This window comes from Leptinotarsa decemlineata, unplaced genomic scaffold, assembly GCF_025532065.1.
Source record: "Leptinotarsa decemlineata unplaced genomic scaffold, Ldec_3_MD MMD2_tig00000882_RagTag_RagTag, whole genome shotgun sequence".
Classification (NCBI taxonomy): Eukaryota; Metazoa; Arthropoda; class Insecta; order Coleoptera; family Chrysomelidae; genus Leptinotarsa; species Leptinotarsa decemlineata.
Window position 1 is genome coordinate 4,124,859 of NW_027412556.1, and position 18,968 is coordinate 4,143,826.

The window sequence follows — 18,968 nt, forward strand, 5'->3', positions numbered from 1 at the left end:
TAGGTATATTTTTATAACATACTAAATATCATAAAAATAAATGCATGAGGTCGTTTAATTTCGATTAAATTGGTACACTCGACCACCCTGTAGATTTCTATGGGTTGAACAAAGCCTGCAAAACGGTAACTAATCTTTCATCAAGTTTTTTACAAACTGTAGGTTTTCGGCTAGAATGAATAATCTGAAAGTGTCGAGTTTGTACATTCTATGCAGTTCTTGGTCAGCAATTAAACTGGAAATATTGTGCTTCAACATGGAACGCCATCACTTACCATTGGCTGAGATGAATAGAGCTGTAGGGCTTCTTCAAGGTGGCATGCGACAAAATGATGTAACTCTTCGTTTGGGGGTCTCCCAAAGTGTTATCAGTCGATTGTGGCGGCGTTTCCGTGAAACTGGCAGTCCAGCCGAACAACATCCAGGGCGAGGACGCGCTACAACTACAGTTTAAGACCGATTTTTGGTCTTAACCGCTAGAAGACAACCGACAATCACAGCACCTGAGTTGGTTAACGTGTTGCAGCAGACGCACCAGGTAACCATTGGTCGTGATACTGTCAGAAATCGACTGCATGAAGTAGATCTCCACAACAGAAGGCCACTTAGATGTCCACCTTTGTCGAGAGGCAATCGCGGTAGAAGATTAAAGTGGTGTCAGGAACATCAAAATTGGGATGCAAATGATTGGGCCACAGTTTTGTTTACAGACGAATCCAGATTCTCGTCGAGTAAGACTGTGGAGACGACCTGGAAATAATGAACGTTTGAGACACGTCCAGGAAGTCCACACATACAGAGGTGGTACAGTAATGCTATGGGGCGGAATCATGATCGGCGGCAGAACCGATCTCGTTTTTCCAAATCGCTCCCTCACAGCTTGACAGTACCTCGACACCATTCTTCTACCTATCGTCCGTCCGTTTGCTGGTGATGTTGATGAAAACTTCCACCTAATGCACGATAATGCTCGCCCACATGTCGCGCGTCTAGTGACTGACTGGCTCACCAACGAAGGAGTTGATGTATTGCCATGGCCAGCACAATCACCGGACCTGAATCCCATCGAGCATGTGTGGGACATGCTTCAACGAAGAATTACTCCGCATATGGGGAACATTCACACAACGCTTCAATTGAGAGAACTTTTAATCGCTGAATGGGCAAATGTACCTCAACAAGACATTGACAATCTCATTTTGTCGATGCACGATAGAGGTAGGGCCGTAATAAACCAGCGTGGAGGCCATACTTTGTACCGATTCCAATTTTTTTGTATTATGATTTTTTTTCGGGGTGCCAAAGAAGAGCCATATATTTTTTTTAGTTTTGCTTATATGCGCACTCAGTATTTTTGACCATTTAATAAATTTTGTTGTAAGTTACATTCGTTTAATAATCACCCGTCCACTTTTTTTCCCTAAAGCGATCTAAAAAAAATATTGCCATTTTTAAAAATATCCCTAGACTTTTCCGATGTGTGTATATTACAATATAGATTACCGTGTTAGGAATCACATGTTAAAAGGTAAGACCTCGTTACTCCTTAGTCAACTTCCGAGAGTTGTTGTTCGTATGGAGGCGACAGCTGATTAACGGAAAACAGATTTTAAATAGATTTTTTAAACAAATTTTTAAATAATAGATACATTTTTATGAAGATATACATATGGAACACTTACTAATGAAGAATAATAAAGAAACCAGGTGTTTTTCCTTATCTTTCTCGTATTTGAGTGGAAATGTATAAATTTGTTCCAGTTCCTTTATTCTCTCGTTAGTGAGTGTTCCATATTTATATCTCTATGAAAATTTATCTATAGTGACTAATGTAATATATTTATCAAAAGCTTGATAACAAAAAGTCTCCTTTTCAACAGCCCTTCCGTATGCGCACAGAAATGCACAGGACGAGAACATACCGGGACGGCAACATGACATGAAGGAAGATTGATCTTACTCTTGAAGATGATCCCTTGGTTTTCAAACACAGTAACGTCAATATCTCTACAAATATTAATTATTCTCTGCCGTATATCCAATATTGAAGCAGGTTCAGTTTCGTACACCTTTTGCTTCACATAGCCCCATGGGTGTCAAATCTGGCGAGCGGGCTGGCCATTCTGTAAGACCTCGACGGCCAATCCAACGACAGGGAAAAGTAGTATCCAAATAGTTTCTTACTTATCTGGATTAATGTGGTAGCGCTCCATCTTGTTGGAACACAATATCCATATCAAATTCATTAGGATTCGCTTCGACGATTTCACTGATGAGAGGGTCAACAGTAGTTTCTACTATATTCAAATACCGTTCCCCTGTAAAATTTTGATCAATAAATAGAGGTCCTACAATATGGTTTCCCAATATTCCTGGCCAAACGTTAATATTTTCTGGATATTGGGTATGTGTTTTCCGGAAAACGTGAGGGTGGGTGTCACTCCAATAACATTTTGTCTGAGAACATTGTTTTACTGTCTCCACACAGTAAAAAGAGACACCTCACAAACATTCGCGACGGAATAAGTAGACTGTTCAGGATTTACTACCATCTCACCAATTATTTGCACTTGCTGTTCTTCCGGAATGGACGGATGACCTGGGGCCTCTTTGTTATGTGCACTACCGGTAGTTGTGAATTTGAGTTCCTCAAATATTTTCTAACGATTCGGAAAATGTTCACTGAAAATCCTTTCGGTCTCGTGAAAGTTACGCGTGGCATCGTAAATAAACATCCCTTCAATTTTTTCTTCTAATGGACTAGAATTGACCAATTTAAAGACTGTTGACGTGGTACCTTTCTACTAGTAAAACCGAAAACTAAATGAGAATATTCTAACTGAACAATGATGTTCATTGTCGTATGACATTTTTTGTCGTTTTTATAAACAAAAAATAACTTAACAAACCTTATTGGGTTTTTGGAATTGTCATTTGGCAGATAAAAAGTAATATTTTTAGAAATATCGATATTATTGTGTTTGTCTTCAGGAAATTATTAAATGTTTCGTCATTCTGTAGTAGGTGAAGATATTGACTTCATATTCTAGGGTTGTGAAGTACTAGTCAGGAGATTCAAAATGATGTGTCACACGACTCCCTTTTCCATTTAATTTTTTTCCCAGAAGGCGCCCAGTCGTCATCTTGAAAGTTTCATTTGTCAATTTCACTTCAAAATAAAGTATTCATGCATTAATTTGATAATCCCAAATTCCAACTTTTTTGAGTTGACCCGTTCAAAAAATAAAAGGTGGGACAAGCAAAGCACTGCATGATGAAAAGCACTGTATGATGAATAGCTACTTTTCCAGGTGTTCATCCGTTGTGTATTTTCCAAAGGTCAGCGTTTCGCCATCTTCTCAGATGACATTATCAAGACTTGTTATCGCTCGTTCTTCGTGAGACGTAACGTCGACCTTTGAATGATACCTATTTCAATAAATAAATATATATTCCATTCCCAGGTAACATCTAACATATGGAACGCCGTTTTACTTTTTATTGTCACAAATATTCATTCCTCAATTTATTCACATAACAATTTATTTGTTTGAATTTAATTGATTCATGCATTTGTTGGACACATTAAAAACGATTGTTCGCAGAATTTGTTCTATTTTAAATGACACTCGATTCAAAATGTTACATGAATAAAATTGTTATTTGAATAAAAAAGACTAATGAAATAACTTGAAGGTTTTATTGATTCCGAAGAAAAATATTGTTTCAGACTATTGACAAATGGAACGCCAATTTACTATATATTATGCTTAAAAAAATCTATATACATATGTATAGTTCAACTCAGCAATGAACAAACATTTTTATTCAACAGTCAATGGAATGTACTATTCGAGTAAATTCAACAAACGTTTCAATTCCGCATATAATTTTGACCTCTGAATAAAATGTTAGTAACTTATATGACTTTTGAATTATAATGAAACTTTAAATTCACTTTCTAAAAGTAAGTTTGGGAATAAAATTTCAATAAATATATTTGAGTGACTGTCAAAGATTTCCCATGAAACATTGTTAGTAATGAAAATAGACTTTCGTTTGTCTGAAAATATAAAAAATTAACTTCCCATACTAAATATTTTTCTATGAATAATAAAGATTGTTATATTTCAATTTCATTGAAAGTGTTGAATATTCCCAACATTCACTTTAATGCATTCAATTTAAAATTTGGTTACAACTTTTGTGCAAAACATTCTGAAGCAAAAGTATCATTTTATTTCATCAATCTTTTTAAAAAGCTAATCTCTGACAAAGATTTAAAAAGTTTGTTGTATTTGAAAGATACATTTAAAAGAATTGTTGATCATTTTAATTCGGCGCTGGTATCGAGCGGATTTATCAAGAACTTCAAGTGTTACATATGGCAAAATGCTAGTTCATTTATAGTACGACAAAACGCCGTTGAACCGTAGCGCCGATTATAAATTATCAACAATCAATTTAATTCATGTATCACTGAAACTCAACAAACAAAATGATTCAGCTCATTTCAAAGGAATATTAATAAATAATTGGTGTTTTGTAAAAATGAATTGTTTTGACTGTTGCATTTAGGTGATACATGAATTAAATTGATTGTTGATAATTTTTATTCGTCGCTGCGGTCGAACGGATTATTACCGAACTATGACCAACGCCATACATATATGCAGTTAAGTAGTTTCACAAAAATACGCCTGACGTCAGCGCCGAATAAAAATTATCAACAATCAATTTAATTCATGTATCACTGAAATTCAACAAACAAAATAATCCAGCTCATTTCGAATGAATATTAATAAAAAGCAAAACGGCGTGGCACGCCGTTTTGCTTTTTATTCTCTTTGGAAGTGATATACAGGGTGATTTCCTAACACATGAAATAGTAGAGATTCACGTACATCAATCAATATGCCATAACGTTGAGAAGGTGACTCTCTGTATTTAATTTCAATAATATAGTTCGTATTTCAATAATATAGTTCTGGACCAGCGTTATTTTCGAGTATTTTGTTTAAATTGGAACGTTTCTCCCAGTTATTTTTTTCAAGACTTCTGCTCTAATCATTTCCACGTCTGGGGATTTATTGAATTTTCGATTTTTCTGATATTTTTTATCATGCATGACAGTTTCATCTTCCTGTTCACGTAGCCCGCGAAATTTGAACATTCACCATATTTTTCAAACAGTCCAGGTTGATGTTGTGATATTTCAGATATACAGCATGTTTATTCAAAAAAGGCTTGAAATGCGACCTCCAGGAAAAAGATTTATATGAAGTTATCAGTAGCTGCAATTCCAATAAATGCGGAAATAGGTTGGGAAAGCAATGGAAGCTCCAAAATCGAAAAAGTTCCTCGCCATCGATAATTAAGTTAATATGGGTTCTATTTGGGTGGAAGTACATTTTAATGGGATGTACTAAAATGACAGTGACAGTAATAAGAAGGTGAGTGTACGATTTCAAATTAAAACCGTCGATACTTATGCCTATTAATTATTATTATTATTTTATACATATGTCTAGGAAATTCCAATTTTACGGTAATCTTTCATTTTCACAAGTGTAGCCAATATCAATGATATTGGCAGCTAACGAATAATAATGATGATAATAATCTTCATTTCAAAATATGCCTACTATTACAGATTGTTCACAGACCACATATAATGAAATTATGTAAAAAAACAAAATTTATATGAATCTACTGGCATAAAGCCACCACCTATACCCATAACTATATAGATTTCTATAATTCCATTTGATTCAAATAATCACTGAGACTATATGGTTCTGAATCTAATAAACAATTTTTTATTCCTTCTCAGATTTATTTAGCTCCTCAATCCCTGGATTCGATCAGGCAATTTATTATACAGCTTCATTGACGTGTAATTTTTCCAGTTATAGTTAACCCACGTATAGGGAGCAAGAAATCATGTTTTCTTGTTAAGTAGGAATGTTGATTGATATTGTTGGCGAACCGATGTCTATTTTTCAATAGAAACATTGAGCATTCATAAATATAAAGGGGGTATATCGTCATTATCCATTATTCTTGAAAACATATCGACATGATTGATTATACTACAGATTATTCATCATTCTGATAACCTTTTCAAGATTACAAATATTTTTTTAGCTTGACAAATTTGTTTAGACTTTCACGGCTGAGGTTTTCAGTGTCATTGCTTTTCGAGTTTGAAAGCCGTGGATTTTCGGAATTTCCTCCTGACGTTTCGCTGGCGCGAGTGGCTGGCTTCTTCAGAGGTTTAACCATCAAGGCTTGCTGTCCGATGACTAACTTTTAGGCTTCGTAAAGCGTATTTATGCCTTATCAGGTAATCCGTTGTATCCGTACCTGTATTTGTACCTGTAGTCGTACCTGCACTTGAACCTGAAACATTCCACACACACACATTTATACAGGGTGTTCCTTAAACACATGCTAATATTTAAGGAGGTAATTCTTAGACCCATTTTAAGAAAAAAACTTCCTATGGACGTATGTCCTAAACGCCTTAACTTTTGAGATACAGGGTGGCAAAGTTTTCATAAATAATCAGTTTTTTAATAATAACTGAGATAATTTCGTAGACATCTTTGGCATATTTGGTACATATGTTCCATGCCTCAAGGCGCATTTTCTGATGTACACAAATTTGTATTTTTTCAAACAGTGGCATCCCTACGGGTTTCGCATTGAATATTTTTGGGGAAAAAGTACTACGCCAATGCTTTCTTTTCAAAATAAAATCATTTTTAAAATCCTCATTTATTTTTGAGAAAATTTGATCTCCTGGTATTTATTTGTCCGACGCATGATTTTCACTCAAAAAAATAAAAATCGACAGAAAGCAAATTAAGAAATTAGATCAATTCTGAAATGAATGAGAATCTGAAAATTGCTTCATAACGCATTACCAATTCCCTAATAATATTTGAAAACATAATCTGCAAAAAAATAAATTTTTCACAAAAACGAGTTTTATTTTATTTTGTGACAGTAAGTCTAAACGAATAGCACAAATTTGTTAATTAGTAATAATACCAAAACTGATTATAAAAATTGTTGGAAGTGGCCTCCTGCACTTAGTATGCATGCTTCCGCCCTTCTACGCATGGAATTACGCACCCGTTCAAATATTCCCGGCGTATTTCGTATAGTTTCACACGAGGCAACTATTCGCTCTCTTAAATCTTCTAAAGTATTAACGGGAGTTTTATACACAAGAGTTTCAAGGTGACCCCATTAAACAAAATCTAAACTGTTGAGATCGGGGGATCATGCTGGCCATTGCTGAGGTCCTCCGCGACCTATCCAACGATTAGGATAAACTGTATTTAAATGGTTTCGGACAATTACACTGAAATGAGCAGGGGCGCCATCGTGCATGTACCATATTCGATTCCTTAACGCAAGTGGCACATCTTCCAATAACCCAGGTAAGTCTTCTTCGAGAAAGTGTAAATAAGAACGACCATCAAGGCGTTAAAAATATACTGTGGCAGTGGTCTCAATTACACTTACATTGTTTTTTCTGAAGAAACCGGCAATTATCTCGGTTCTTTTTCCAAAATATGTTGTAGTTACCCATTTTTTGATTTCTGGTTGTTTGAGCTGAGGGTATATTAATCAATAATTGAATTTACGGCTTTGTTTTCTTTTTTTTAACGAAATAATGTTAGTTTTATTCACATTGAAACATAAAGAATTGGAATCACACCAATATTTGCCGTTATCTAAATCCGTTTCAATTATATTTCTATAATAATAATAATCTTTATTGAAATAGGAAACCTAATATACATATCTGTATGAGTGTAATAATAACACTAGCACGATGAAGTATAAAAAAATGTATGTAAAAAAATTTAAATTTAAACAATTTGAGATTTAAACTAGCATGTAGCCAGATAATGAACATTACATATAAAGATTTCAGTATCATATGTTAAGTAACATTTGAATAGATAAAGAAATAAAGGTGAAAAACAATTAAAACCAATACATGATACCAAAATTGTCCCAAATTATTCTACATAATTATCCAATTTGGATTTTATTACTTTTTTTGAATTCTTTATGAGCTCGTTAAAAATCTGTTGAATGGATTTTTTTCATTTCTTCCGGTAATTCATTGAACTCGTAGAAGCCCTTAAAAAATAACGAATTCATGGTACTTCCGACTGCCGGTCTGTTTATATGTAAATTATTGGAATTTCTTGTATTATAATTATGAATGTTTTTATTGAATTCGATGTAATCTTTAAAATATGCTGGTGCCATTCCATTTACAATTTTGTATACTAGAGTCACTGTAAAATAGTAGAGTCTACTTTCAACTGATAACCAATTCAAATAATCAAGCATACTTTTTATGGGAGTACGGCGATTTGTTTTCAAGATTACTCTCATCCCTCGATTTTGTAGTTTTTGTAGCATATTTAATTAATTGAGTTTAAATAAGAATAATAATAACGCACAATAATCAAAATGTGGTTGAATAATGGTATTGTAAACTGTAACTTTGGACTGCATTGACACATTTTGTGCTATTCTACTGAAAAAATATAGTTTTTTCGATATTTTCTTATATATTCAAAGTGATTGTCAAACTTTAAAAAATTATCCAGTTGAAAACCAAGGTATTTTACTTCAATTTTTTCGTTATTGATATTGAGGTTTATACCGTTGATATCTAGAGAAATATAATTATATTTCGTGGTAAATATCATTGCTTTTGTTTTTGTTCCGTTTAACTTCAATTTGTTAGAGCATAAATACTTATTTACCGCTCCTAAAATCCTACCCATTTTATGAATAGCTCTATCTAAATTCATATCGCTACACATAAGCAACGTATCATCAGCAAATAGGTTCATGAACTCAGATTCAATAAAAAGTTCAATATCATTTAAATATAAAACAAAAAAAAAGTGGGCCCAGAACGCTACCTTGGGGAACACCTACATCAATGTCTTTTTCATTTGATAGTGCATCTTTAAAACGGACTTTCTATTTATTAATTTATTTTTAACACATCGACACGTGTTTCGATTACCAAGTGATCATCTTTAAAGAGGAAGATTAAAATTTCCGTATCGTTTAGATTCGGGAACTTGTGGTTGCATGCCAAGGAAGACATTACTAGACATTACAAAGAGGAAGATTTAAACTCAGTTTCAATCTTCCTCTCTGAAGATGATCATTTGGTGATCGAAACACGTGTCGAGGTGTTAAAAATAACGATTTGGTGATGGGAAAAAACTCCAGTAATATTCATTACTACACCAAAGGTTCCAAACAGTGCATTATAAGTATATATCTCATAGCCAAACCATGGCAACTTTTATTGGTACATACATATTTCAATAGGGGCATTTCTATTAATTACAGTTTCACATGTCTCCAAAATTTCATTATAAATTGTGTCAACGTCAATAGAAGTTAAATTAAAAGTTGTGCATCATTAGGTTAATTTTAATACTTTGTGACGTTCTTATCAAATTTCATTTCATTGCAGAAATTAACTGAAATAACCGTATGATCCGTTATTTTTCGACAGTCGTGTGCTTCAGCTACTATATTATTTTTATTGATATTGGATATCACATAATCAATGGATGACTTACTAATATCTGTAATACGTGTAGGTTTTGTGACACTTTATAAAATACCATAAGCAGAACAAATATTTTTAATTTTCTTTCCATGAAATGAATCAGTTAACCAGTCAATATTAAAATCGCCAACTAACAAACGACGATATTAGTACTAAATAATACATCAAAAATTTCTTCAAGGTTTTCAGTGAATATGGCCTTAGAACTTGATGGTGAACGGTACAAACATCCAATCAGATATAATAATAATAGAAATTCGGAACATTGGAGTTATTGGTGGTATTTTTTGTTGGGAATTCAATTATTTGTCCATAGTAAAAATCTGTAAAATCTGTTTTTTCGTTAACCAGCCGTCGCACCCCTAAGAACGACAACCCTCAGAAGTCTAAACTTGTGCGAGCTAAGGATTAACGAGGTCTTACCTTTTAACGTGTGATTCCTAACACGGGTTGGACGATAGCAAGTGAAGATCGATCGTTCAGACTAGGGCTTGAACCACCGATCAACACGGCAATCAATTCGAGTGAGTGAACAAAGCACCCACGCCAAACCGCTTGGCTACCAACCGACCTGATAAATGGAAATCCTTGATCTTTACCTCGTAATCTGCCATTTTGGTAATGAGAAAATTATCAATGCACGTGCTCGAGGAGGCTGTCACTCGGGTTGGTTCATATATTGTACACATTATGTTGTACTCGGCTATTACATCCTCTAGCTGGTTCACATTCGAGCCACTTTTCAAAAAATTAATATTAAAATCCCCTCCTATAATAACTTTCTCATTATCCCTACAAATTAATGTGAATAATCCTTCAAGTAAGTCTAAGAACAACTGGAAATTTCCCATTGGTAGTCTATACATACTGATAAAGGTAGTTTTATTTTGTTGTGTGATATGCATGCGAAAAAAATTGAGCAATTCGAAAAATTGTTTTCCCCGAGGGAATCTTTTTGACTCACCCTGTAACTGTATACTTTACGAAATTAGAAACGATACAGCACTTTTCAATATATATTCAGCTAAGAAATATCCACACAATTCACGATCATTCCCCTCGTAGAAATAAGAAAGAATATTACAAAATTTCTGTTCGTTGTTGTTTCGCTACTTTTCAATCATTCATTGATTTATTGTTTCAGTATTTTAGAACCAAATGCAGTCAGCAGCTTGGTATCCTACTTCAAACCAGGACAAACGGATATATCAAAAAACGACGCATATTTTCATGCACTCGTAGTTTTGATGCTGTACATTTTCGACTGTTTCTTCGTCCATAATTATACGCTTTGGGTGCAGCAAATGGGTATCGAAATGAAAGTAGCGTTTTCCTCTTTTCTCTACAGGAAATCGTTGAAACTCACCCCAGCTGAGATCTCTCGGATAACACTTGGAAATGTGGTGACTTTGATAACGAAAGATGTCAATACCTTCGTCGATTCCATACAGATGTTGAACGATTTAGCGATAGGAAGCGTACAGACTGTCGTTGTATGCTATTTGATTTACAATAAAATGGGAGTTACTTCACTCATTGGGATCGCTGTTCTTTTTTGTACATTACCGATACAAGGTAAATACCACTCACCATTAATAAACTGTATTTTCTTGAAGTTCACTTGCATAGTTTCTCTTTAGGTTCACAGTACTAACTCCTAGGTATATACTTTATATCTAAGTATATACCTAGGAGTTTGACTGTATCAGATAGTTGGACGTTTTTAAGATTCAATGTCTCTCAAGAAGAAACCCATTTGCATTCAGTTTCAATTGGTTTCTGTCACACCAAGAAACCATAGCGTCCATGACTGACTTTACATTGAATTTCAACTCATCTATTGTGTTACCAGACACTGATATGGTAGTGTCATGTGCGAACATTACGGTGTAACCATATTTGATATATTTCGGGAGATCATTTATATATATTGAAAACAGCAGCGGTCCTAACATTGAACCTTGTGGCACACCAAGCATAATATCTTGAATATGTGATTGTTTGACGAATTATTATTTTTTCAGGTTTCATTGGAAATTGGACCATAAAAGTGAGATTGGCACTAGGTAAAAAATGTGACGAAAGGTTACAAATCATTCAAGAATCGTTGTCGTTCATCAAAATTGTGAAAATGTATACGTGGGAGTCATATTTTATCAAAAAAATCAACACGGCAAGAACGTAAGTAAAAAATAAATTCCCTAACGAGAACGTTACTGCTATATTTGTATTTTGAACTGACGAATACTTCTTATTTTAAGAACAAACCACAAGCACTACAGGAAAATCCTTAAGGTGCTCTCAGAGCAGTGCCTGTGCAAAAGTAGCGATTTACATCGGATTTGAATCGATAGAGATTGTTACGTTTCAATTCAGCACTAGATCAAAACTGCTCCTATGTGACCTTTCAAAACGCTACCTTACCTTTTTAGATCTTTATTCAGAGGATGTTAACAATGTAATTCAGTTACAAGTTGATTTTATTTATTTAACATCATAGTAATGGGAATCTTCCGTTCCATAGAAAACCATACCTGAAATGTACAAGAATATATGTATGCTTCCTGACTAACTGCTATGATCAGTACTTCCACTCACTTCACATTCCCCTAATGCCAATTGACGTTGGAGATCCAAAATTCCTCGCTAGATTGAAATAGTTGTTATTGTATGTTTCTCAGTTTTCTTCACCCATCATTTTTCAGCCGTTGTCTTCCTTATTCTTTGTACCTTTCCAAGAATATTTATTGCATAGATTGTTATTCATCACTTCCAGAAGGTTTACTTACATATTAGAGTCATATCGCCTGGAAAACAATATTAGTTAGCTCTGGGTTTCTGAATACTGTTTGATATTTTCGGTAAATATTCTGCATTATATGAATGTTCAAATTCACCGCTAGCTGGCAACGTGTTTGGTTTCATTTGTAAAACGCAAATTGAGGTGTTTTCTTCCTTTTGCAATTGCTTGTTGACACCGATGCGCCTACGTCTGAGCTCACGCGACGCAAACGAGATTGTCTTACCTTCAAATACTAGTATTGCAAAGCAGCCTTTGCAATTCCAGCAACATGATTGTGCCAAGACGTATTTGAGAGAATCGATGCCTGGGTTTTTGCAGCATTGAATAGAACCTGGTTACTTTCACCCCAATTCGAAATCACTTCTTGATCCTCATTGAGATATGCAACTCCTCCTGCCGGTGAAGATGTGCCTCCGTAGCCGATGTCTTGGAATCTGAAATACTCCATCTAATAATGAAGACAAATTTTCGGTATTAATTTAGTCACTTCCTTTAGAGTACCTTTTTTAATTTCTGGTCCTCCATCCTCTGGGTCGGAAACATTCACCTCCATCTCTTCTTGTTCCTATTCTTCTGATGTGCTGCTTGTTGAAGATTTCAGTTGTTCAAGTGAATTTACACATTTAAAAAACAAGAGAAAACATCAATGAGCAATAATAAGCAGTAAGCAAAGTGTTCTATATGGATAATTATATGAACATTCAAATAGAATATAAATAATCAACTCCACTAATTTGAGTGCGATTTATTAATAATCTTGAACAAGAATGGTTTGCAAGTTCACCGTTGTGAGTCGGGAGTCGGGGTACAAACATATTAAAAAAGCTGGTTTTTATACGAACATATGGATTCCTGATACATAGTGCTACAAATACACATATCGGGTGTCCCACATTTTATGTGACAGGCAATATCTGGTTTGTTGAAGGAGATACACAAAAATGTTTCATACAAAAGTTTTAGGAGTTCATGAGAGCTATATTTTGATATAATTTTTAAATATACAGGGTGTTTGGTGTAGGTGCTACAGACCAAAATTCTATTTTTTAAAATAGAACGCCCTGTATATCATTACATATTCAGATGCTACGTTAAATTCTGATATCATTTCATGTTTGGTTTTTGAAATTCGGTTACGGCGTTGTTGAGTTATTGCACTTTTCCTTAAATATAAAGTTTCAAAAAAACTTATTTACTCGTACACGAATCCAGTCTATATCTTTCATTAAATTGAACTAGACTACTACTGAATACAAACCATTATTCCCACCTCTACGATACGATATCGATATCAGTTGAATATAATATTGAAATTCTTGAGAATGTGACTAACTTGAGGGTGAATTGCTTTATATTGCACAATTTCACCAAGAAGCTTATGCTTGTTGATGCCATAGTAACAAATGTTATTGAATTGTATCTACTTGTCAGTTCGATTCAGTGATTCTTTGCAAAACAGTAACTGTGTTCTTTGTGCGAAAATTCCAGTATGCCTTTCGCGTTTAGTCCAAGTGATTGTATTGATATGTTATTAATTTTTGGGAATGTCAGAAAAACTGCCGTCAAGCACAACGTCTATACCAAGAACGTTTTCCAGACAGACCCATTCCGTCACGAATGACTTTTTCGAGAGCTGTAGAAAAAATGCGAACTGGGTTATTTCCTTCTACTATAAAGCATCGTCATCATATGAGATCTGTTAGAACTGAAGATTTAGAGATCAATGTGTTGGCTTATATTATGATTCATCCACATGTTTCTATCCGTAGTCTTGCAGAAGAAGTCGGTGTGAGTAAATTTAATGTACAGAGAATTCTGAAAGAAAATAAATACCACCCATTCAAAATTCAGTTGGTACAAGGTTTGAAACCCACGGACTTTGAACGACGACTTGAATTCATTGCTTGTATTCAGGTAATATTACATGAAAGTCCTAACATATTCAGTCAAATTTTGTGGAGCGATGAATCGCGATTCCACAATTATGGAGTTGTGAATCGACATAACACTCACTATTGGTCTCAAGAAAATCCCAACTGGGTCCGCGAAAGTAATTTTCAAACTACTTGGGGTATTAATGTATGGTGTGGATTGTTCAATGGCCGCATCATAGGACCTTACTTTTTCAATGAAAATCTCAATGGATTGCGATATTTACATTTTCTAGAAAATGATTTGATCCAGTTGATGGAAGATATTACCATAGCAGAACGACAAGGAATTTGGTGGCAATAAGATGGTGCTCCTCCTCACAATTCACAGGTTGTTACTGAATATCTGGATAGAACGTACCCAAATAGATGGATTGGTAATAAGGATCCAATTCGGTGGCCGGCTCGTTCCCGAGATTTATCACCGCTTGATTTTTTCCTATGGGGTTATTTAAAAGATATTGTTTTCACTACTCCCCCTTTGAATGTGGATGATCTGAAAATGAAAATTCGACTAGCGTGCAGTGATATTACGCCTGATATTATAAGAGCGACTTGTACGAGAGAAGTGATTCGACGTTTCGAAGCCTGTATAATATCTAATGGGCATGTAGCCAGGACGTCCTTTTGTTCTCTGGAGTAACAAAAACTGCTTGTCTTCTTCAACAGTATTTTTAAAGCATCTTGATGGGATCAAAAAGTTAAAAGGCTGACTTGGAAAGCTTCTACTTTTTCACTTTGATGCTCGTTGATGCTGTAGAAGACATAGTTCTCAAACCTTGTTAGAAAAAACTCACTAGAAGAACGTTGTTCAATATAATGTTCACACAATTATATATTGTTTGATAATGTATAATGTTCGAAGGAAAACATTGATCAAAAGTGATTGAATTAAGTATCTTTCTTGCCATTTTCCACTTATTTCCTAAAAATAGCGACTCTGAGGATTCAGATCATGTCCGGTCTTGGAAAATAATAGATATCTAAGTACAAATATAAACGTTTTAACAATTTTTTTTTTGTATGACAAGAAAACTGCAATTTTTGGCAAAAAAATTGTTTATATCAAAATTATTCTGGATTAGGCACGGGTTAACATTATCCAATGGAGCTGAAACTTTAGACGTCAGGATGATATGAAAAGTTTGTTGGCCAAACTGATCAGGCCATTGAAACCCTCTTTGGAGAATGGTAACAGAATCAGAGATTACTGCTTGAAAATCGTTGAGACCGGTACATGATACTAACCTTTGGAATGCTTTCGGAGGTGGAAATAACACTCTGTTTGTTATGAGAAGGCGCAGTTAGAGTTGTGGAATTATTGGAGTTCATTTTTTGACGGGCCAAACGTATGTGGAAACAATGGTTGAATTACAACATTGTTGATAGCTTTCTGTAATTTTTGAGTGAACGAATAGATACACTTGAACTGTGGCATCCTCTATATTGTGCGTTTTTTTTGAATTTTAGGAAAGAGCTGAGCAAAATGCTACTAGGATTCTTCTTGAACATGACGATGCTCGTAACCGGATTATTATTTGCCAGCATTGGTTTCTACGTCTTTCTTTCAACGAATATTTGGATGGGTTTCCCGACAGATACCACACTATTATTCTACTTAGTATCTAACCTTAAACACCTTAAACAGGCACTTGGAAACCTTGTAGCTCGTAACATAACAATTGTTGCACAATGTTATGCTGCTGTGACTAGAATAAAAAGACTGATGAACGCTGGAGAGTTACATCCCAAAATAGGAGTTCAAAGTGAACCAAAGATACATTTGAAAAAGGGAACTGTACGTCTTGAACATAAGGAACTTTTGAAGAATATAACTTTTAGAGCTGGTCCAGGATTGACAGTGGTAACTGGTAGAGTTGGATCCGGAAAAAGTCTACTTCTGAAAACTATCTTGCAAGAATATCCATTGGAAAGCGGTAGTTTAGTGTGCTATAATAACATTTCGTACTCGTCCCAGGATCCTTGGTTATTTCCATCTTCTTTAAGACAGAATATAATCTTTGGTGAAAAGTTTAATGAAACTAGGTGAGTTCGCTATTCTATTTTGGTTTCAATTTCAAGTTTTGCTTCTACATGAACTGATTTTTATATATCTACAAGAACCCAAATGGCATTTCAATATACATTCATTATTCACTCCTTGATCCGTACTACGTAAAATTGCAAACGAAAATTTCTATTTTTTTTTCCTAATACTTTCTTTGTCATACACAGTATGACACAGTATGAGAAGTAAGCTTGTGTGCGTGAATAGTAATCGTGTTCGGAGCGGCGACAGCGCCATTTGCACGAACTTCACTCTCCGCTACTGTGTCCAAGCAGAGCGAACAGGTTAGAACTCGTTTTTGCGTTGCAGAGAGAAAAAAGTGATATTGCAAGTGTTTTTACGCGATATTTGATTCGAAAACTAATGTACAGATATGTTAGTACCTGTGTTAATGTATTATTTCAATCCCGACCTTATTATAGTAGTCCAACACATTAAATTCAAACCAGATTTTTTCGCCGGTAAAGTTTGAGGTTAAAATTGCGTCATCTTTTTTACCTACGTGTGGATTGGGGCAAGATGATCCGGGCATAATGGGTCACTATCCCGTTTTGCCCCGCCCTTGAGATTAAAATAACATTTTCTATGTTCTGATAATCAAGTGACTGAAAAAGGTAAAAAACAAATAAAGAAACCTGGAAGAAAGACTGCAAAGAAGATTAAAAAGACAACTGACAAGGAAAACCTGCAGAAAAAGCGTCAAACCAAGAGGTGCAAAAAAGAAACTGAATCGGAAGATAGTTCATCCCAAGAAGAGGATGATGACTGTACTTGCATCTATTGTGGGTACTCACACTCAGATTCAACCGAAGGTTGGGTCATCTGAGGCGTGTGCCACGGTTGGGCGCATAATTTATGTGCCGGAGTAGATGAGGAAGATGAAGAGGCACACATTTGTGAACGCTGTCTACCCGATTAAAAAGCGTACTCGTTTTGCCCCACAGCGTTTCCCATCTTACCCCAGTTATGGGGCAAAACGGGAAATTTGCCGAGTTTATTTTTTCATTATTTGCCAAAAAAAGTTCTGTGATTTTGCATGCTACAACGTTAAATTATAAGGGAGAAATGTATAATGGTTACCTCTTTTGTTAAAGAATGCTATTAAAGAGTTTAATTTTCCTTGTATAACGAGTTTTGTCTTAGCTATCTCATCTTGCCCCAGTCTCCCCTACCTGAACTTTACACAGATACGATTTCTCCCACCGGCCAAGACTCAGTCCGCTAGCTGTGAGTCTTAACATCAGTGCTGTAGACCTTCTTTCTGTGTGTGTGTTATGTGATATTCAAATTCAATTTTCAATTTTGAGTAGAGTCAAACAACAAAAATTGTTGTGTATTTTTGGTGATAATGCTTAGAAATTTTATAAACTACCTCACGACTGATCTTTACAAACTTTGTTTTCAAAAAATATATCACGACATGTTTCGCTACCAGAGTAGCTTTTTCGTAGGTAATGATATACTGAAAGTTAATTCTATTATATACTCTAATTTTTATATAACCCACGTGATCATGAGTGATACCTAGTCAGGTACTTCATTGATTACCTAGAGCCTGTTAAATCAATTCTACATCAATAATATAATATCGGTTTCTAAGAAAACACATTCAGTGATGGTGATCTATTGAAATCCCATTGGTAATTCAGTAAAATGTTTGAATTTTCAAGTTTATTAATTCTCATTGCTTTCAAATAATTTACCTCAAAACCATTATTTTCTATGTGTTGAATTTCGAAATCTTCGTTGAAGATATGAATTTTTTCCGAAAGATGATTTGAATATGTTGAACTTGTTTTCTCAAATGATATTCCTTGATGCGATTCCTAAATGTTCTGCCTGTTTGACCAATATATAACTTAGGACAATGTTTGGTATTTATTCTTTTTCAATAACTTTCCTAACGTATTACCTGTTCTATATGCAATTTGACTATCTATTTTATTAAAAAAAGGACATACTTTGTTTGTTGTTTGTCCGAAATATGTCAAAACTTAATTATTTTGATTTTGATCATCTGACTTATCAGTAGGAAAAACCTCCTGAATTGCTTTCGCGTAGACTTTTTTTGAAAGTAATCTGTCTATTAATTCAGCTTTGAATCCGTTGTTTACTGCTATTTGCTTAATGATATTGAGTTCTTCATTGAAATTATCGACTACTAATCTATGAGTCCTGCTTTCATAAGATGCTATTTTGTATTAGTACCGATGGTTGATGAAGAACAAACAATGAAATATAGTTCTTAAGAGAAAGTGTTCGAAAGTTCCACCAGCTTCTCCTACACACAGGTGACACCTATTCTGAACGTTTTTTGTCGAATTAATCAGTTCAATAGGAGTAAAATAAATAAAATTTCGCATCACTGCTGTATCTAGAATTAGTCGGTAAAATACCCAGAGGTTGAAGTCTATGGATGTTAGATCCGGTGGTCTAGCCGGCCAATAGTTGGGTCCTTGGTTGGCTATCCAATTATTACCAGAATTTGTAGCCGAAAAATTGGTGAGGCAGTGTTTTGAAGCGCAGCCCTGTCAT

The 18,968-nt window shown here is 34.7% G+C and overlaps 1 protein-coding gene across 1 annotated transcript in view; it reads left to right on the forward strand.

Annotated features, from left to right (window-relative positions):
* Window positions 1-18,968, forward strand: part of LOC111503889 (probable multidrug resistance-associated protein lethal(2)03659) — a 42,054-nt gene that overhangs the window by 5,664 nt on the left and 17,422 nt on the right. Inside the window, 4 exon segments of the mRNA XM_074175240.1 lie at window positions 5,220-5,453; window positions 10,776-11,206; window positions 11,656-11,812; window positions 15,836-16,411. Coding sequence (XP_074031341.1) covers window positions 5,220-5,453; window positions 10,776-11,206; window positions 11,656-11,812; window positions 15,836-16,411 — 1,398 coding nt within the window.